The following is a 20,380-nucleotide window of genomic DNA, read 5'->3' on the forward strand; positions in this document are numbered from 1 at the left end:
CTTTAATTTCTTTAAAATAAAGTACAAATCTTACTAACCCCAAACTTTTGAATTGTAGTGTACCTAAATCTTTTAATTTCAAATTGTTTAAATTTAATTTCACTAAATACAATTTAATGGCGGAACAATTAAACAATTACTACGACGAAACCTTTAGCTTTGTTTGTAGTTAGCTTATATAAGATTAAATGAATGATTGGACACCATTAATGAAGATCCCGGATTTAGAAGAAACCTCTGACCTACAATACACAATTCAAGCAACCATTTCATTTGACCAACGCTAGATTAATCTTTGTGGAATTACTTTACAAACACTGGATTACTCTTGGATCAAGATTCTCAGCAATGGACAAAATGAACATGACAAAACAATGTAATATATGATGTTTTTAATTCAAATCAAATCCAACAATTTGGTGGTAGGGGGAATGTTCAGCAGTCTGTGATTGTGCTCGGGGTTTGTGTGGCGGCTGGAAACAAGTAGTGTACAGTAGGAAACCAGAGATCTGCCCACAACTCCACTGCCCACATTCGGACACATTCACAAATTAAAACATGGACCTGAAGAGCCGAAAATAAAACAGCCTGATTTTCAAATGACTCCAAAAGAACGATCAAGGATGATGGTGGGGGAATCTGAGCGAATCGATCCTCACCTGATACAGGTTACAATGCATTTTTTCCTAAAGATACAGGGCAGGTTTTTAATCTCAATGTTAAGCTCTATGTCTAAAGTGTACGTGTTGTATATCAGCAGGCCTGTAATACTGGCGGAGGAGAGGTCATTTGGTCATCGCAGTGAACGGTTCATTACCGACAACCTTGGTTCTTTCTTCGCCATGTGAAAACCACGCATGGTGCAGTATGGAGCAAAAACAATGAGTCGTATTACAGTTTGTGAGGTGGAACGAGAAGAGGAGATGTGTGTGTATAAAAGGCACGCCAGGGGTCATTCCCAAAACAAGCAAACAGACAGAAAAGCCTTCATACACACATGAAACGATACATTCTTGCTAACGTGCATACTAAAGATGAACGCTTCACTATGCACACACACACACACACACACACACACACAGCCTGAATCAGCAATGCCCAAACCTAAACGAATGAGTGGGAGGACATGGGATACCGAGTTCAGTCAAAGTCTGGGTCAGTACTGTAGCTGTGTGTGACTCGCTCTCTCAAACACACACAGAACACACACACACACCTACCCATTCACACAACAACAAACACACGCACAGATTTGGAGGCTGTATACTAGCTCATTTCTGATTTTTCAACTGATTGGAGAGCCAGTCCAGCCCCTCGTAGAGCCCGTCTCCACTGGTAGCGCAGGTGGCCTGGATGTACCAGTTACGATGACGGAGCGCGTGAAGGCCCAGTTTATCTGTGATCTCAGCTGCGTTCATGGCGTTGGGAAGGTCCTGTGATGGTCAGGAGACAAATCCAATCAGACATTCAAAGCCCACCACACAACATATGCACAAACCATGTCAAATCAACATGAATTGGCATCCAAAACCTATTTTACCTGTGTAATCTGACATATTTTCAAGTGAAACAGAATATTTAATGCTCTAAAGCTGCGTTTCCACAGCGGGAACTTTCCCCAGGAACAGGGACTTTGGGGTGAAACTTGGTGTTTTGACCGCAGGAACCGGGGTCTAAAAGTAGTGGCCAAAGGTGATGTCCAGCCAAGGAAAATTGATGACATCATCCTTTATTTAAATATTATTAAAAATGTGTTAAAGATTTTGTAAGCATTTAACATAGTTGTGCTTGGAGTCAATGGTTTCATTAGTAAAAATAACCCAATGAAACAATTTTTGGCCAGACTGTCATACAAAGAAATGATGAGCATGCAAGAACAAGAGAGAACCAACAAAATATTAATAACTGATTATGTTGTAGATGTAGTTCTGTGAGTGTTTTGCTTTTCTATACATATAATAATAGTAACAGTTTAGTAAAAATTATAATAGTAAAATAAAAAAAAAGTATTTTGAGTTTATTGCCAAATAAATACCTTAACCAAGATTAGTGCTTTATTCTTCCCTCGTATTTAAAATATTATTAACAATTTACAATAAAGTTTCATTAGTAAACATTTATTAATCTCATTTATTGTTAATCTCAACATTTAATAATCTGTTAACATTAGCAAATAAACCTGAACTAAAAATGAACAGTTTTTATTAATTCATGTTAACAAAGATTAATAAGTGTTTGAATGAAATATTGCTCATTGCCAGTTAATGCATTAAGGGGTTAAATAACAGAACCTTATTGTTAAGTGTTACCAAAATAATTATAAAATAGAAAATATTTTCCTCATATTTTGATCGTTTAATCGAAATTGGAGAGTCATTAAAAAAAACAAATATCACTTTTGGCCACTACTGTATACTCCAACAAGTAAGGATACAGTCATGGACAATTTAAATACAAAAAAAATAAAAATTTCACATCAAAGCATATTCTAATGTAGAAATTATAATATCTCATAATTTAAAAGGAACTAGTGATGCCAACTTGATTATTCAATTAATCGAATCTAACAAAGGTTTGTGTTTATATGCGTGTACTACATATATTTATATTTGTATGCATACATGTTTATATGATTAATCAATTTGACAGCAGTAAAAATAGATGTTATATCAATGAGACAATAGATGAAGAATCTCAGAAAACACCTGACAAACATGTAATAATTTTTGTATTGAATACTTTTGTATAATTTCCTGAATATGCTCTATTGAGTGACAACTATAGAAAAGTCTCAAATTGACGCATGTTCAAAATTTCAGGGCATGTCAGTCTTTCCCTCATCACTAGATAAACTATTAGATGTCAAATACTTACTTTGGAAACAGATAAACTTGTTCCAAAAGTCTTAAGAATTTTCCCCCCTCCAAAACTTCAGAGTATCAGCTACCGTTATGTATATTTTTTACCCATATTTTGTAAAAGTTAAGTATTATTTAATTTGCATTATACAAATGTACGCTGGATCTCTGGTTATTAATGTGGTCCGGCTTGTATTTTCTTTTTTTAAGATGAGAATATCATGCAACCTGTCCATGATGGCATCTGTCCAAATTTACAAGCTTCTGAATTTGTCCAGTTGAATGTGCCAAAATCATGTAGCATTTGATTGCACACAGTGCCTCTGATGTCAACAACAAAAGTGTAGCATTTCCTTCTCTTTTTTTTTATAGCAGACAAGTCAATTTATCTCACCACCATGACTATGCATGACAATATGGTTAGTTGCTTTTATTATTTGCATGTGATATTGTTTCAAAGTGCCTTGGAGAAATGAGCAATACTGTAGATAAGTGATGCTCACCTGTTTGTTTGCAAAAACAAGAAGGACGGCGTCGCGCAACTCATCTTCTGCTAACATTCTTGTCAACTCCTCCCTGGCTTCATTAACTCGTTCCCTGTCATTACTATCAACTACGAAGATCAGACCTGCCAGCAGGAATATCAGGAAAATCATTACAATAATAAAAATAATAATAATTGTAAATTCTCAGGCATCAATTTTTACTGCAAAACACCCTTATTTTGGTTGTTTTCAGCTATCATACCTTGAGTGTTCTGGAAGTAGTGCCTCCAAAGTGGCCTGATTTTGTCTTGGCCACCAACATCCCAAACCGTGAAACTGATATTCTTATACTCTACCGTTTCTACATTAAAACCTGTAGGTGAAAAGAGGATTAAATAACTGTAAAGCTTCAACGTTACAGACACTAAATTCAACACACATACAGAAAAACAGCAGATAATGTGAATGTAGCAATGCTGAGATGAGAACAAAAGAGTTTTGTGCAACATGATGCACAAGTCAAGGTCAAACTGTGAGAAAAATGTGAGAAATCAGGAAAAACACTGCCAAAAACAAATAACAGATGTAAAAACAGATGACGTCTTCGGCCGTACCGATAGTGGGAATGGTGGTAACTATTTCTCCCAGCTTGAGTTTGTACAGGATGGTGGTTTTACCGGCAGCATCAAGACCGACCATGAGGATTCTCATCTCCTTCTTCCCAAATAAACCCTTAAACAGGTTTGCAAAGACATTCCCCATGCTTTACACTGCAAAATTAAGAGTTTAACGTTTTTCAGTTAAAAAGAAGAGGCTATACAGCACATAAGATTTAAAGTACATGCATGTCAATGCTTTGACTTTAATTAAAAAGTCCCATTTCAAAACAACACCCTGTAATATTCATGCAATGTCTTAAGATATACAAAACAGTCATACATTTTTAATAAAAGTTCACAGGAAGAAAATAGTCTTATATTACATAAGATATTGCTTCTTTTTTGTTATTAATCAAAGTACACAAGGACAAACATCTGTCTTGGGAACTGTGATAGACAGTCTACAAAGCTATATTCAAAAAACAGTATTTTAATCTCATTAAAATGACTTATTATAAAATATAAGGCACATTTTCTAAATGTGTATGGGCTAGACTGTCAATGCGTCCATTTTTAAACCAAAGGTGTATTAAGTTACTTTAAGACATAAAATTAAGATGAATTTAATAATATTTAAAATGCATTAAAATATAACAAATTGCAATACATTGTTATTGAGAGCGACAACCCCTGTTATAATAGCAGTAACGTTATAGCTAGCTTTACTATTAAACAATTCACACATAAACAAATTTAAAATGAATTTACACAGATTTTAGACAGTTTTAAGTGGTAATACATAATATCTGAGGCATGTTTTCTCTCTCTCAAACAAACAGATTTTATGGACCAATCATCTTTAGCAGGTTAGCCGACTAGCTTACACACAAGATAAGAGCAGCCAGCTGGTGCTTCAAATGACGTGTTGTATTACTTAAAAGCTGAGTAATAAATGACTAATGAGCTTAACAAAATCGTCAATAAGTGAACACATTTCTCAAGTAGATAGCGAAATAGAATCACCTCTAAACCGGGGCTTCTCGAGCTTTATATCTCCACTGCTGTAGCGCACCGCTGTCACTGCAAAATGGCGTATGTTGCAACTCAACGCACCGGCTAGACAGGTCCCACCCACCACACAAAAACAGTCCAATCAGGTAAGGAACACAATGCGGAATCCCGCCTTCTACAAGTGAGCTCCAATCAGAATGACCGGCAGATCCGGTTGGATTTGGGAAACGAGGAAGTAAGAACTTCCGATCTATTGTAGTGACAGTACACGCCTTAGTTTACATTGTAATAGCTTTAGTTTTCATGTACAAAATAAATGTATGTATTTTATATAAAAGTATTGAGTATTTTATATGAGGTGTCTGTGTATATTTTAATATTGTCACTTTAATATTGTAACATTACAGCGAAACAGTGATGTCTTCATAACAATAACTATAAATACAACAAATTTACAATGTACCTGTACAGTTGCGGCAAAATAACTATAATTTGACACATTAGGATTGAACTCAATCCAATCCAACACAAGTTAATCCACAAATGCATAAGTGACAAATGAAGTAAGCATACAAATAAAAAGTATACAAGTCCAGTTCTGTTTGTTTGTCACGTTTGCTAGAGTGCCAGTGTCGAGCAGGTGTCTGAATGTTCATCATATTCTTGCAGCTCTAATTTTCCATCTCTGACTCTCCAATCCCATCCGGGACAGCCGTCAGGAGCAGGGACACACTGCAGCCACATGCCCGACTCACACACTTCAGTGTCCGGAGGCACTAGCCGCCCATCCAGGGTGGCCAAACTGAAGGTCCTCAAAGATATCTGCGACACAGGCATAAGATTGATGCTCAATTTCATCAATTGAAGACATGGTAGGTGATTTTTGTTATGCTGGTTGGATGACTCTTCACAATCTCACAGCAATCACTAATGATGTGTGTGTGTGTGTGTGTGTGTGTGTGTGTGTGTGTGTGTGTGTGTATGTATGTATGTATATATATATATATATATATATATATATATATATATATATATATATATATATATATATACATATATATATATACACACATACATACACACACACACACACACACACACACACACACACACACACACACACACACACACACACACACACACACAGGTCTTGGAACCATTGTGTGTGGGTGGGACAAGAACCATCCACTTTTTACAACCATTGATATTGGACCCACTCACTTTTATCGGCTCTAATTCAGCACATCTCTGTTTACCTACCCCTGACCAATAAACACTTATTATTATTAAACACAGGTTAGACACTTTATTTCCACTTTTCGAATATTTTCTTTATTTTATTGAAAATGAGTGCCTTTCTGATCTGATATGTGATGGGAACGGGGAGTAGAGGGAGTTCGGCAAAAGGCTGATTCGAACCTCAGGTCGATTTTCATCAAAACTTGATGCCAGTTTGTGACGAAAATGTATGCGTTTCAATGGCAACACTATCAAGGCTGAAATAAATCTCCAGCTGTCAGGTGCTACAACTAGAGCTCTTTAAGTTTATGTTCATTAGTATTACATGAGGTAGTTTAGCGCAGTGTCTATTTCGCTCTGCAGTTGCTATTTCTAGCCTCTCTGAAAATTGCCTACCCTTCCTTTAATTAAAATCGAATTAAATTGCTCATAAAACATGATAAATATTACATAAGACAACTTGTGATGGACTCATTCTGTCCATTGCACACAAATCTCACCTGTTCACTGATTCCCACAGCAATGTGTCCGATTTTCACCTGTGGCCTCTCTCTGATCTTTAAACTCTCTCCACTTACATCTTCCACCCATATATCCACACCAAGACCTGCACACACACTAATCAATACACTCCAACATGACATACATAAGCACCTTAAATTGCACTATACTGATGAATCTTACCTTCAAAGTAGCAAGAAGACGTCTGATCAGTTGACACCGACCAATCCACATTGAAGCTTTGATCATCTGCAGTGCTGCAGGAGGAGAAGACCCCTGAGCTTAAATCGTCTGAGTCCTTTAAAGCAAGAACATGGGGTTCATTTGATGTTCTGTATAGCCTTAATAAAACACATTATGTCTGCATGTTCACCTCCTCACTAAGATCTTGCTCAGAGTCACAGTGGCTGGTGCAGGTGAGAGGTTGCAGTCCATGAGAATCAGGTAAACTTGGGCTTTTTTGTTCTGTGGAGAACAAGAGAGAACTCATCAACATTGCTTAGAGAATGCTTGAGATTCACTTTAGCTATTCTTGTTGTTTGATGCACTGTGTTTGAGACGTATGTAAAACACAAGCAAATTCTTGGGAACCAGAGGAAAATTTAAGCAACTAACCCTAAATGTACTCTTTTCCATATTCTTAAAATCATATTGGTACACTGAAAGAAATTATTTTTCACTCACACAATTACAAATAAATTGCAAGTAACACACTGAATTAACTGGAAATGTTGAAGTGGAGAAATAAAACAGTATTTACTTATAAATAAAATAAACTCCAATGATATTTGTTTTATTTAAAACTTCAAAAAAAGATGTAGTAAAAAGTAAAGGTTCCCAAAGGGAGTTCTCACAACAATACCATAAAATACATATTTTAGGTTGCTTAAAATAACCTTTCAGTAAATAGTTATTAAAGGAACCATTGTTTTAGTGTGAAAAACATGTCAGTAACCTAAATAACATTTTCCACGATAAAGAACCTTTTGTGCAATGCAAAGAGAACATATCTTCCTTGCATAAATAACATATACTCTTAAATATAAAGTTTATTTTTTGGCATCTATGGTTCCATGAAGTACCTTTAACATTCATGGAACCAGATGACAATAAAAAAAAAACGTAATAATTAGGAGTATATGTTGATCAAGGATCTTGAGCCATGAACTTATCTATCCGATATGGTAAAATTATGGTCCTTGAATGATCAGTGAGCTCGGATTTTAAAGTGATCGTTCAACCCAAAAATGAAAATTAGCCCATGATTTACTCACCTTAAAGTCATCCTAGGTGTATGTGCCTTTCTACTTTCCGAATTATATTTTAAAAATGTCCTGGCTCTTTCAAGCTTTACAATGGCAGCGAATGGCTGATCTGTTTTGAAGTCCATAAAAGAGCATCTATCCATCATTAAAAAAAATCCACACGGCTCCAGGGGTTGATAATGGCCGTCTGAAGCAAACCGATGCATTTGTGTGAGAAAATATCCATATTTTAAACTTTATAAACTAAAATAACTAGCTACTGACAGGCGGCCGTACGCATTGATTTACAGCGAATGAGTAACCCCTGACCTGGCGCATGACATATTGACGAACGCAGAAGAACAGAGGAGAGAACAAAACAAAACACCGCTCATGAATTAGGAGACTAAAGCGAGAACTTTTAAAGAGAAAGGCAAGAGGATTTCAATTTAAGAGAATAAGGGCTTGAGTTTGTTGCCCATCCCTATTTTGAACTGTGAGAGGCATCAAAGCTTGCGATACTCCTACAATCCAGCTTCATAGTTCACGTCAGAAGTTACTCCCGGAAGCTAGTCATTTTAGTTTTTAAAGTTTTAAATATGGATATTTTTCTTACACAAACCTTTAGAAGGCCTTTATTAACCTCCGGAGCCGTGTGGAGCAGTTTTATGATGGATGGATGCACTTTTATGGACTTCAAAACAGATCTGCCATTCACTTCCATGATCATGCTGTCTTCACGTGCTATTGGAAATTTGATAATTCCCACTTCTAAAGTCGTGATAACGAGCTCATACCATTCACACTTTAAACGGGAGGGCGTTCATGTGCAGTTTTTACCTATGGAAACTCATATTTAGGATAATTCTGAGATCACATGAATGCAGCATAAGGCTTGGAAAAGCCAGTACATTTTTTTAAATAAAACCTATTATATTCGTTTGAAAGTCATATACACCCAGGGTGACTTTAGGGTGAATAAATCATGGGATAATTTTCATTTTTGGGTGAACTATCCCTTTATAGGTAGGGTTACTGTTGAGGTGTGGTCACATTAGCAAAAACAGGTCTATTGTCAATGACATAGCAATGTATAAAGAAGTCATTTTGAAACCAAGCAGCTTTTGGTTTGTAAGCACAGTAAATTCACATGACCAATATGAACATGAGCAACATCTGCTTGGTAAAACTTTGATGGCGCAGATTAATATTGGAAGGACTGGATTTAGCCAGTGAAATTTCACCGAACAATGGTAAATACAACCGCACCTTTAGAATTACGTACTGTATGGAGATGAGAAGCTTTTCAATTAAATATACACAGTATATATACATACACACACACACACACACACACACACACACACACATACACATATGTGAACAATTCATCCGTGCGCATTGTTCAGATTGTTATTTATTTTGGATCTTGTAATTTTTTAAGCAAAATGTTATAACTCAAACTTCTGGTTTAACAACATACTTTGCTGACATTTGCCGGACTTCTCTAATAATTTAGTCTGTTTAAAACCCGCTCCTCCTCAAGTGAACGCAAGCATAAAACTAAGACCTGTCCTATAATTGTTTTGTAATTTATTACTTTACTAGTTACTTGATTTGCATAACTTGCATTACCCCCGACTCTGGTCGTTATAGTTGTGGTATGTACTTTTATTAAGAAAGATTTTAAAAACTATATCTTTATTGTTATACTGACCTTGGTGTGAATGGGCCTTTAGAATATAGTCATTCATATAGTCATTCAGTCATATAGACTACTGCTTTTTATCACTTTTGGATCACATTCACTTTCTTTGTACGGCAAAGAAAAGCAGCATTCTGTAAAAGGGATACTTTACCGCTTTTTCATATTAAACTATGTTATTCCCTTAACTAAGATGAGTTGATACATACCTCTCTCATCTCAGTGCGTGAACTTAATCGCTCTGACGTGCGGTGACGATCTGATAGCATTTAGCTTAGCCCACTAAGCCCAGTTCATTCACTATGGTACCAAACAGAGGTCAAGTTAGAAGAGACCAAACCCCTCCATGTTTTCCCTATTTAAATACAGTTACACGAATAGTTGAACGATCAAGTATGGTGACATAAAATAAAACGTGGCGCTTTTCTAAGCGGATTAAAAAGGAGAACTATATTGTATGGCGGAATAGCACTTCTGAGAGTACTTCGGCTCGGCGCAGTAAAAGTACCGGCTTGTCCCTTTAAAGGCAAACAACTGAAACCAAAGTTTTATAATGGTACAGAACTGACTCTATAAAAAGTATGTACAAATCAAGCTTATGCAACCAGCACTCACCACTTTTCCTCAGCATGACTGACTCTTCTTCAGACTCAGAGTAGCTGTCTTCTTCGCTATGCAGTTGAGCTTCTTTCAGGCGATAAAGTGTCTGGAGCTGCAGAAACGGTTCCCACTCTTGTGCGCAGTCGCTTCCCAGCTCTCGAAGGCTCTCCAAATCACTCTCCACCTCTTCATCATCCACAAAGCTTCTGGTCTCTCCATCCCAGCTCTCCGATTCCTCTAAAAGACTTCTGCCATATTCACCACATCCTCCAAACACAACTCTCTTTTCCATGAAATGATCAGTTTTGCCATCTTCAGCATCTGTTTGATCGGTCAGGTTTCCGTTGACCTGCGATTTGTCTTTATCACAAATCTCTTCATCAGAGTCCAGCTTTTGGTCATCGTCTGAATAGTTTTGTTCCTCATTATTTTCCTCCTCACCCCAGTATCTGTCCATCCAGCTGATCGTCTTCTCTCTTGTTAGTTTGTTCAGATCAGCATCCCCATCCCACTCGCTTTCCTCTGAATCGTCCTCATTTGGTGCCATCTGTCTCCATGTGCTCACCCAGTGGATTGTGGGTGCTGAGAGGTCTTCTGGGAAGCTAGGAGGCTTTGTTGTCCTGGTAGACTCTGGAGTTTTCGGGATGGATGGGACAGAAGATTCATGCAAGATTACATTCAGACAGTCTTCGATTGGAGGAGCTGAATGTTGTTTTACTGATGCTCCAGGCCCAGAGATCCCGCAAACTAAATGTGCATAAAATAAAGAGCTTAATGTACTACTGTTCAAAAGTTTGGTGTTGGTAAGATTTTTAAATGAATACTTTTATTTAGCAAGGACACATTAAAGGTGCACTATGCAACTTTCCGTCCACTAGAGGGCGCCTATTCAAAATAAAGGCCTAGTTTGATGATGCCAAGTGTGAGCGCAGCATCTTGGGACATGTGGTCTTCACCTCACAGCCGGTGGAAAACAGGACTCGGGCAGAAATTATGTTCATGGATGCGGTTATTAACGCTACTGTAGTGTGAAGCGGAGCAGGACCGAGTGTTGTGGAGCTGAGCACGGCCGCTGGAGCGATTGTTACACAAATACCCGCCTCGCAAACACCGGGACTTTTTTTTATTACGGGACGGGACACAGTCGCCAGGCGCCCGCACTTCCGCGTTTCTGGTCATGATTATAAGGTAAAGCAGCTCTGTTTATCATATTAGAAACATTTAAGTGTGTTTAAAATGATGTTATGACGTTCCTCTGTGCGTTCGTTCGGCGCTGCTGTGACATGTTCACACTGCCAAGAGAAAAGCGCTTCTGCAGAATAAAACCGAGGCTAACGCAGATATGACGCGATTGACAGGAGACTCCCTCAGACGCTATGCTGAAACGTCCCGGTCCTTTGTTAAAAAAGCAATTTTCTCACAATTTACAAATAGTTGGAAACATCTGGGATATTGTAAGTACTCAACTGAACAAACATATAACACTGGCCTAGTGTTTTTTATATATTTTACTGCAAAAATACTACATAGTGCACCTTTAAATTGATCAAAAGTGACAGTAAAGACATTTATAATCTTACAAAATATTATATTTCAAATAAATGCTGTTTTGAACTGAATGTATTTATCAAATTATTGAGCATCAAATCATCATATTAGAATGATTTCTGAAGGATCATGTGACACTTAAGACTGGAGTAATGATGCTGAAAATTCAACTTTGATCACAGGAATACATTACATGTTAAGGTATATTCAAATAAAATAAAATAAAAAACTGTTATTTTAAAATTGAAGCTTTAGAGCAGAAGAGACTTTCTCTAAACATAAAAATATCTTACCAACCCCGACAGTTTGACATATATTTTTTAATATATACATATTTTATCACTATAAAACATTTTGAACCTTTTCTGAGGGCTTTAACAGTTTTCTGTAGCAGTTGGGATGCTGAGTGTCTCTCTCCCGGCTCCTTAACCAGTCCCCCTCTGATGACATCACAGGTCAGGGGGTCACAGTCAGGTGGAATCTCCCACAAAGGAGGGGGCTCACTGACGATCTGACAATCAGAACACAATCCAACATAATTACACAGACACAGTCATAGCACCAAAAGTCTTGAAAACACACAGATATTATGCATGTTATACATGTTGCACTAGTCAATTGTACTGAATTTATGTTTACCATGACCTTAAAAATATTTTCATCTAAATATTATGCTTAAATGTGTGAAATCAGTTTTGATCAGAGCAGTTTTATTTTCAAGTTTAGAAATTTGGTTAAAACTGGGTCACAGAGTGAGGGATGCACCGCCACCGATAAGATTTTATTTTCAGAATAAATATTTCAGAATATTTATTATATTAAGAATAAGATTTTCATGTAATGGATACAATCAATAGTCAATAACTACTATTGATAATCAATGAATAACAGATATTAAAGCAACACTGGGTAACTTTTTGCTCTCGGGGTCCCCCTACAGTTGGGAAAAAATAATGTCCTCAACTACTGTCGTAAGATCTGTCTTCCTACAACAGGGGATGCCATCGCGGGTGCATTTGTTGACATGACAGCCCTGATAGCCCTGAACTAGTGATGCGTGGGTCGTCTCTTAACCCGCGGACCCCGTATGTCTATTTAATGGTCGCGGGTGCGGGGCGGGTTGTAAAAATATATACAGTGGTGCGGGGCGGGCCAAATAACTTCATAAAAGCGTCCCGCGGGTTGGTGCAGCACTAACAGTTCCCCTGAACACTGCAGGAGGAGTTCACACGCAGGTGTTCTTCTGGCGGCGCGTGTCGTGTGAAATGTCTTCATCCCAGGTACAGTCAGTGGCATGTTTCAGCATGTCATATGAATATAATTTCATGGGTTTTATTTTTTTCAAACGCCAAATAATTGCGATGCTCATGTTTACAAGCCAGCGTCATTATAGTAGTCTATTGGTTACCGTTTTACAGAATCTATATGATACTTCAGTTCAATGTTTGAGTGGTAGCTCACCGTAACAAGCAGGACAGCATCGGTCGGGCACGCCTCCTTCAGCTCACGCCAACGAGCAAACGCTGGTCACATGTTGATCCTCGTCCTGCCTTTAATCACATCCCTTTTTTTTTCTCTTATTGCTTTCCTCCAACAAAACCTTTTCTTTCTTATTTGTCTCTGCTGCTTCGGACATGACTATATTATCCGACGAACAAAGTTGGGCTCGCACGTCCGAATTTAAGGAAGTGTGTGTGTTGGTGGAAGTGACGTATATGCCGTAAAGCAGTCGAATTTTGTAATTCTTTTTGTTCTCGGGTTACTACCCGAAACCCGAAGTTTAAAAGTACGATTAAAAATGATACAGACCCCATCAAGCTATGGCAGACGTGTCATTCAACCTATTGTAAGTCGATGTATCATCACAAGAGTCTTGAAAATATATTATGAAGGTTGAAAACCTTCATAGAGTTTAGAGTTAGAGTACTTAGAGTTAGCTGTAGAAAATTGTCATAGTAAAGAAAGAGGAGGTGTGTTACTTTTAGCTAGTATTGCTAATAAGGTGACTTGCTTTCTAGGCAACACACACATACTGCAAGCTGACTTCACCTTCAGATAGAGGGGATGAGGATAGTATCGTGTCCAGGGCTGGTGTCCATTGAGCATGTGCAGTAACATACAGCAGCTGCTCCAGACGTCAGCTTTAGCGGAGCGAGGATCGCCCCCCGCCACCTCTGGAGGCATATGGGACTCAGTGCCACGCAGAATGTTCCCTGCGCACACCACACACACTGTATCTATTATTCTTTATCAGTAGGCATGGATGCATGCTGCTGTGTGTGTGTTTGTATAGTCACCTCTGAAGGTTTTGATGCTGTATCCGCCCTGATTGAGTGTCTCAGAGAGCCCGAAATCACACAGAAAACACTGTCTGCCATCCTCAGACAGCAGCACGTTGTCAACTACACACATGAACAATATCAGTGCACCAATCAGTGAATTTCTGCACTGAAAATCCATAACAATGACCGTGCCACAAACCTTTCACATCGAGGTGTACGACGCGTCTGTGGTGCAGGTGTTCGAGAGCCTGCAGCACCTGAGAATGATAATACAGGGCCAGTTCTTCAGAGAGACGACCCCGCATTCTCAGCAGCTGAGCTAAAGATCCTAGAGAGAGAGAGAGAGAGAGAGAGAGAGAGAGAGAGAGAGAGAGAGAGAGAGAGAGAGAGAGAGAGAGAGAGAGAGAGAGAGAGAGAGAGAGAGAGAGAAGTGATCAATGCATCTGTGTAACTTATTGGCTCAAATATGACTCGACTTTTCAGAGGCTTCCACTGGTAAAAGTGATCACCTCTTTTCAGGTCCATGAACAGAATCACATTGGGTCCTTCTCTCACGGCTCCGTACAGCTGAAGGACACGAGGAGACTCCATCCTGCTCCATGTTTCTACTTCCTCCCACCTAAAACTACAAAGGGGAATCTTCACAAGAGAGCAATGCATCGGATCAGTAAAGGAAATTATCACAGAGAGTCACAGGAAATGGTTTTAATGCAATTCAAAAACAAATTTGTCCAAATATAGTGCATGCAATTAAGAATATTAGGAGATATTTTGGCTTACACTCTTAAAAGTAAAGGTTCCAAAGGGGATTTTAGCAGAAAAGTAAAACAAAAAACTTTCCAGTGAGCAGTTCTATAAAAAAACTTTTTTCTTAGTTTGAAGAACATTGCACATTTCTAAAGAACCTTTACAAAGGTACTATGGATGTTTAAGGTTCTTAATGGAACCATCAATGCTAAACGAGAACCTGTAAGAGTGTATTTTAATATATGAGCCTGAAATGGATATTCACCCTCTTGGCGGCACATGTAAATCCTGTGTGTTTGTCCCGAATGCTGAAGACGTCCCCATATGATCCGTTTTGAATGTGTCGAAGAAGTGAGTATTCACGACCCTCTCGATATTCTGAGTTTTTCACCTGGAGGAACTGAGAAATAATGTGAAGCATGAAAACTGCTGTAAATTACTGTATGACTGTATATGCTGTGATGAAATGTATACATAAAAAGTGTATCTGCCTGGCTAAGATTTACCAAAATGATCAGAACTGTTTTGTATTGAAATTGCAAAAAAAACTAGGTAATAAAAATCATGAAATATTTACGTTATGGCAGATAATCAATAAATTAAAATTTTTAAAAACAAAAATACAAAACATGTAATGTATATTTTATATATTTAACATAAGTAATATAGATTATACATTTTTTCTAGCTAAAATATATGCTAAATATATGTCGTAGGAACTGACTTCTGGAAATGTACTACAATGGGCAAGGAAATACATTTCAATACAATGCAGTAAAGGCAAAATGGTTTTTGTAAATATATTTTAGACAATAAATACAAAAAAAATGCCCCAAAACATGAAGAAATATAACTAAAAACATACTGAAAATGTATTTATGTTTTTAAATATATATTAGAAATGTAATTGTGTATAGTTAATAGTATAGAAAATATAAAGATATTTTAAAATATCTAAAAATTTTAGTGTTTTCTGTATTGACTGTCTAAATTCTAATGAAAATATATAAATTAAAGATTAAATTTAAGAGAGTTTACGGTTATCTTAGAGACAACGGTTATCTTAAAGAGAATGGACAATAAAATATCCAATATCAGCCAAAACCGTAATATTTTGCCCACTTTATGCACATATACAGTATAAAAAATTTGTAGTCAAGTTGTATTAATGTCTGTCTTTAGTCACACACCTGCTTAGGGTGGAACAGAAACCCCTCGTTTACATTCACTTTCTCTGTGTCTTTCTCCTGTGTTACTTCTTTAACCATTTTACTGAAAAATTCAGAGAAATGCCAACGGTCCGTTTGAGTCACAACGCCCAACAGTTCACCCGTTTCCAGTTTAGAGCAAAACCTTGCAATAGAAGACTCCGAATCACTCTCTGTGTCATGACAGATATCTTCAAATGTACATAGAGCATCAAAAAAACCTGGCAAAAACACTTCAGGGCATCCGTCTGGGAATCTTATGCCATCAAGACCCCCTAAACCACAGCTGTCTGAATCTGAGCTGCCTGTTTGTCTGTCCGTGTTACAGTCTGTGGTGTAGCATGAACTCTCAGAGCTGTAGCTCAGTCTAGATGAAGCTGAACCCCACTCCCCCTCGACTAGACTGAAATGACGGTCGGTTTCTGTGCTGTCCTCTCTCCTGTCCCAGTCTGTGTAAATACAAGTCGAATTAAAGTCAAAATCATCTATGAATGACCCAAAGCCATCAGCGTTCAACCTGGAAGTATAGCAGGAATATGCAGAACCTGCTGTAGCTTCTATACTGCAACCAGGCATGTTACTCGAGACGTACAAATCACAATCTGAGTCTTCAGATACTTCATTAAAGCCATTCCAGACAGATACAAGGTCATCGCATGTATCAAGGGTATTTTGGGTATTAAAGTCAACTGGAGTAGTGTAGCAAGAAGAGTCGCATCCCTTGATGCTCTCAGCGTAAATATACTCCGAGTCGAAGTTTGGCTCCACACCGACAGATATCGAGCTGCGAGACTCAAAGGTGGAAGGGAAGTCGACCTCCAGCCTGTGAAGACATAAACTGGACACGCCAACATCCTGAGGACATTCCCACACATGAAAATCTGGAGTTTGAGAGATCTGCTGAGGTTGGATAAACGCTCTGGTGTCGAGGAGCTCTTCTGGTCAGGGTCGACAGGAGCAGTTCTTCTCGTTCTTGCTGTGGCTTTTCTACACGTTTCCCTTCTCTTCGTCATGTCTTCAATCTGTGTTCTGTGTCTCCTATGACGTTTCCTGAAGCCGCAGGATGTAGCTTTCTTCTCTCTCTCACTTGAGTCATCTGACCTTTGAATACCACAGAAAACACCCCAGTTTAATAAATAAATGGAACTGTAATTATGTAATTTAATTGGAAGTCACATTGTGCAAACCTGTTGCTGATGCATGACTGGATATTGTTGTCTTCTGTACATGCAAAGCCAGGTGTTTGATATTCCTCGCCTGTAAATATATGTAATTATCATGTAAAAACATATGAATATTAACACAAAGATCTAAAACAACTTCCCATCTAAGTCAACCTCTAAAGTGAGGGTCAAAAAACAGTGTTTTCATTGTTAATTAAAACTAAATAATTATTGTTAACTGATATATAATAAAATATTAGATGAAAAAAGTTGCAGTACTAAAATGAATACAACTAAAATGGAAATAAAAATTAATTTAAGCGGAGTATAAATATTTACAAGAATAAAAGGAGTGAGGGTACGTTTACATGACAACAATATAATGTGTATATAAAATGGATGTAAGAAATTTCCGACAGCATGCGAAGACGGCTTTAAATTGGGATATTCCCAACAACTTGGGATATTTGTCAAGGGGGTAATCTAGCGTTCGGAAAGCGTTCCACCCATAGGGGCTGCCATTGCTAACCATGCCATCACCTGCTGTTAGCATCCCATTGACTCCCATTCATTTTTGAGTCACTTTGACAGTGAATAACTTTACATCTGAGACGTTTAAAGACTCCATTTGTCCATTGTTTATTTCTAAAGAAACACGACAATGTATAAAAGGCTCCGTTACCTTGTATCTTACACTATCGCCCCGCAGAAGCTGTTTTTGTAAAAATAGGCTAACTATTGCGTCATAACCAACGCGACTCTGTCGCACAGTTGAGAAATTACCGTATAGACCTGAGGAGACGCTCGCAGGCAATCTTTTACTGTCTATGAGACCGTCGGGGGGACGTGGAGACATAAAGTCTGATAAGGTCAAGGGGGAAGAATGGGGAGAAGCCCATAGTGAGCCAAAAGCAACGGGAGAAAATATTTAAACAACGTGATTCAGATTTCACTTTCCACAACTACTAGAAGACCTACAGCTGTCAGACAGGAGGCTCACGTCACATCTACGTCGTCAAGCTCAGTCTGAGCCGGCGCAGTTCACTCAGCCATCAGGAAGTGAGTGCCCCTAGGTTGACTTCATTATTTCGCCGTTGACGTCAATGGGGTCGCTGTGTCCATTTCTTTTACTGTCTATGATATTTGTCAGGAACAAAGCATAATACGCATGCCCAGTAACAGTTTCCTCAGATTCGCCTTTTTGTAGTTTACACATAGACAATAACGCTATCGTTTTTATAAAAGCTTGCAATGAGGGTATTTTTAAGCAACCAGCAATGTATTAAAAAAATACGACAACTTTGTCAAAACGATCCCCATTCACACAAATATTTGTGAAAATGACTAAAATGGCTGTATTGTGCATGCCAGGCCAGCAGTTGGAGATTTTTCTTTATCAAGAAACACCCAGCGAAACACGCATGACGTAAGAGTTTCCACAGATTCGCGTTTTTGTAGTGTACACGTAGACGATAGAAAAGCTATCGTTTTCAAAAATGTGCATTTTGAAAGCCGTTTTCAAAATTTTGCGTCTTCATACCCCTAAAACACCGTTGTCACTTATTAACATTTAAAGTTATCTGGTTTTATTTGAAAACGGTGATGTAAACCCCCTTGAGAGAAGACCATCTTGACAGAGACAAGACGACCGTCAAAAATGGTCTCAAGACCGATACTTGAATAATACAATACTACTAGATGGCTTTTTGAAGAAGGTTTAATCTAACAATACAAGACCCCCTTCTGTCTAAAAAGTAGTTGGGATCCTCTCTTGAACCCATTAACCTTTAAAGTGAGTGGCTGTCCTCGCTCACCCCTCGCCATGATGTTTGACATTCTAGTGTCTTCTACACCCACTGTCTGTTCCTTTAAAGATCTTGGCTGAAGTTCAGGCTCCTCTCCACACTCTGTGCCTGACGTCGAGGTCCCTTCATCCAGATAAACCAGTGTGGATACACCTGTAAGCCTGCTGGAGCGAGACATGGTCGGTATGGCCATTCCTCTGTCGTCTCAACTAAAGAAATGAGCAAAAACGGAGGTCAGTTTGATAACGGGGGCAGTTTTCGCCATCACTTTCTTCACACTTCCTTGTACACAAACACACACTCAGATCGAGTGTTCATTCGAGAGCAGTTGCTGAGGTGTATTAATAGCAGTGACATTTTGGCACGTTTGAAGCTGCATGTCTCTCGCTTCCCTTCAGCTGTCCCAGTCTCTCCCTTTCACACTTTCTCACACCGGATCATTTATCAAAGTCCAACATTCTTGCCATTTTTGTCAGTCTCTTCTTAACCGTCTCAATTGAATTTTAATTTCCACTTAGGGTTTGCTGTATAATCAAACTTTCATACAGTGATTTTTAGTTTCTTCGATACCTAAACATAATCACACATGCTCATGCCTTTATTACGGCAGAATTCACACCTATCAGCTCCATAATCAACACAACAATATGAGTTATGCAAGAACTACAAACACAGCTCAATAGTTTGGGGTCATTTAAGATTATTTTTAGACAGATTCAGGATAAAAAAGACTAGTAAATTAAGGAATCATAAATCACATTTTACACATAAATATGAAGCGTGCTGCTTCATATTTATGTGTAAAATGTGATTTATGATCACATCAAGAGTTTTCATCACTAATCAGAAATGTTTCTAGAGCAGCGGATCATATTAGAATGAAGGATCATGTGACAATGAAGACTGCAGTACAGATGCTGAAAATTCAGCTTTGATCACGAGTACATTTTATGTTACAGTATATTCACATAGAAAACTTATTTTGAAATGTGTTTTTTTTTGGTTTATTTTTTACAATATTTGAGTATTTAATTAAATAAATGCAGCCTTGGTAAGCATGGGCCATTATAAAAATAAATCTTACCAACTCCAAACTTTTGAATGGTCCAGCACATGCACTTAGACTTAGCTGAGATCTATTTTTACAAATCCACTTGCTTTAATTCAGTTACACACCAGTATATTAAAATTGTTCCGGTCAGGTGTCGTGTAAGTAAGTTCTCATGCTGTGACACACAAAATGTCAACGTACCAGAAGAATCAGCCGGGATAGGGTTCTGGAAACCTGCAAACTTTCTTGTTTTCTTCCTTCGTCACACAATTTTCCCCCCCAGCTCTTCTGGCTTCAGCCGAATGGTAAAAGTGTTTTAGCCGGTCTGAGTGAG

The 20,380-nt window shown here is 38.1% G+C and overlaps 2 protein-coding genes across 7 annotated transcripts; both read right to left on the bottom strand.

Annotated features, from left to right (window-relative positions):
* Positions 1 to 377: 377 nt before the first annotated feature.
* Positions 378 to 5,100, bottom strand: arf2b (ADP-ribosylation factor 2b). Its single transcript, XM_067434331.1, has 5 exons — positions 4,966 to 5,100; positions 3,958 to 4,113; positions 3,606 to 3,716; positions 3,362 to 3,486; positions 378 to 1,433 (listed from the first exon to the last, which is right to left on the bottom strand). The coding sequence occupies exons 2-5, from the start codon at positions 4,103 to 4,105 to the stop codon at positions 1,272 to 1,274; spliced, it is 546 nt and encodes a 181-aa protein (XP_067290432.1). The 5' UTR covers positions 4,106 to 4,113; positions 4,966 to 5,100; the 3' UTR covers positions 378 to 1,271.
* LOC137063277 (mitogen-activated protein kinase kinase kinase 14) lies at positions 5,096 to 20,368 on the bottom strand. 6 transcript variants are annotated; one of them, XM_067434326.1, is made up of 15 exons: positions 20,248 to 20,368; positions 19,005 to 19,204; positions 17,215 to 17,284; positions 16,010 to 17,123; positions 15,085 to 15,219; positions 14,582 to 14,711; positions 14,272 to 14,400; positions 14,088 to 14,192; positions 13,840 to 14,003; positions 12,151 to 12,301; positions 10,258 to 10,989; positions 7,067 to 7,158; positions 6,877 to 6,991; positions 6,693 to 6,799; positions 5,096 to 5,775 (listed from the first exon to the last, which is right to left on the bottom strand). In XM_067434326.1, exons 4-15 carry the CDS (start codon positions 16,601 to 16,603, stop codon positions 5,572 to 5,574), a joined length of 2,658 nt encoding a protein of 885 aa, XP_067290427.1. In that variant the 5' UTR covers positions 16,604 to 17,123; positions 17,215 to 17,284; positions 19,005 to 19,204; positions 20,248 to 20,368; the 3' UTR covers positions 5,096 to 5,571. The 6 variants fall into 6 exon arrangements, 5 of the variants coding, with proteins under 5 accessions (XP_067290427.1, XP_067290428.1, XP_067290425.1 ...); XM_067434327.1 differs by having other exon boundaries at positions 13,840 to 13,964; positions 16,010 to 17,128; XM_067434324.1 differs by having other exon boundaries at positions 16,010 to 17,128.
* Between the last annotated feature and the right edge of the window lie 12 nt (positions 20,369 to 20,380).

The sequence above is a fragment of the Pseudorasbora parva genome, chromosome 24 (genome assembly GCF_024679245.1).
Source record: "Pseudorasbora parva isolate DD20220531a chromosome 24, ASM2467924v1, whole genome shotgun sequence".
Taxonomy (NCBI): domain Eukaryota; kingdom Metazoa; phylum Chordata; class Actinopteri; order Cypriniformes; family Gobionidae; genus Pseudorasbora; species Pseudorasbora parva.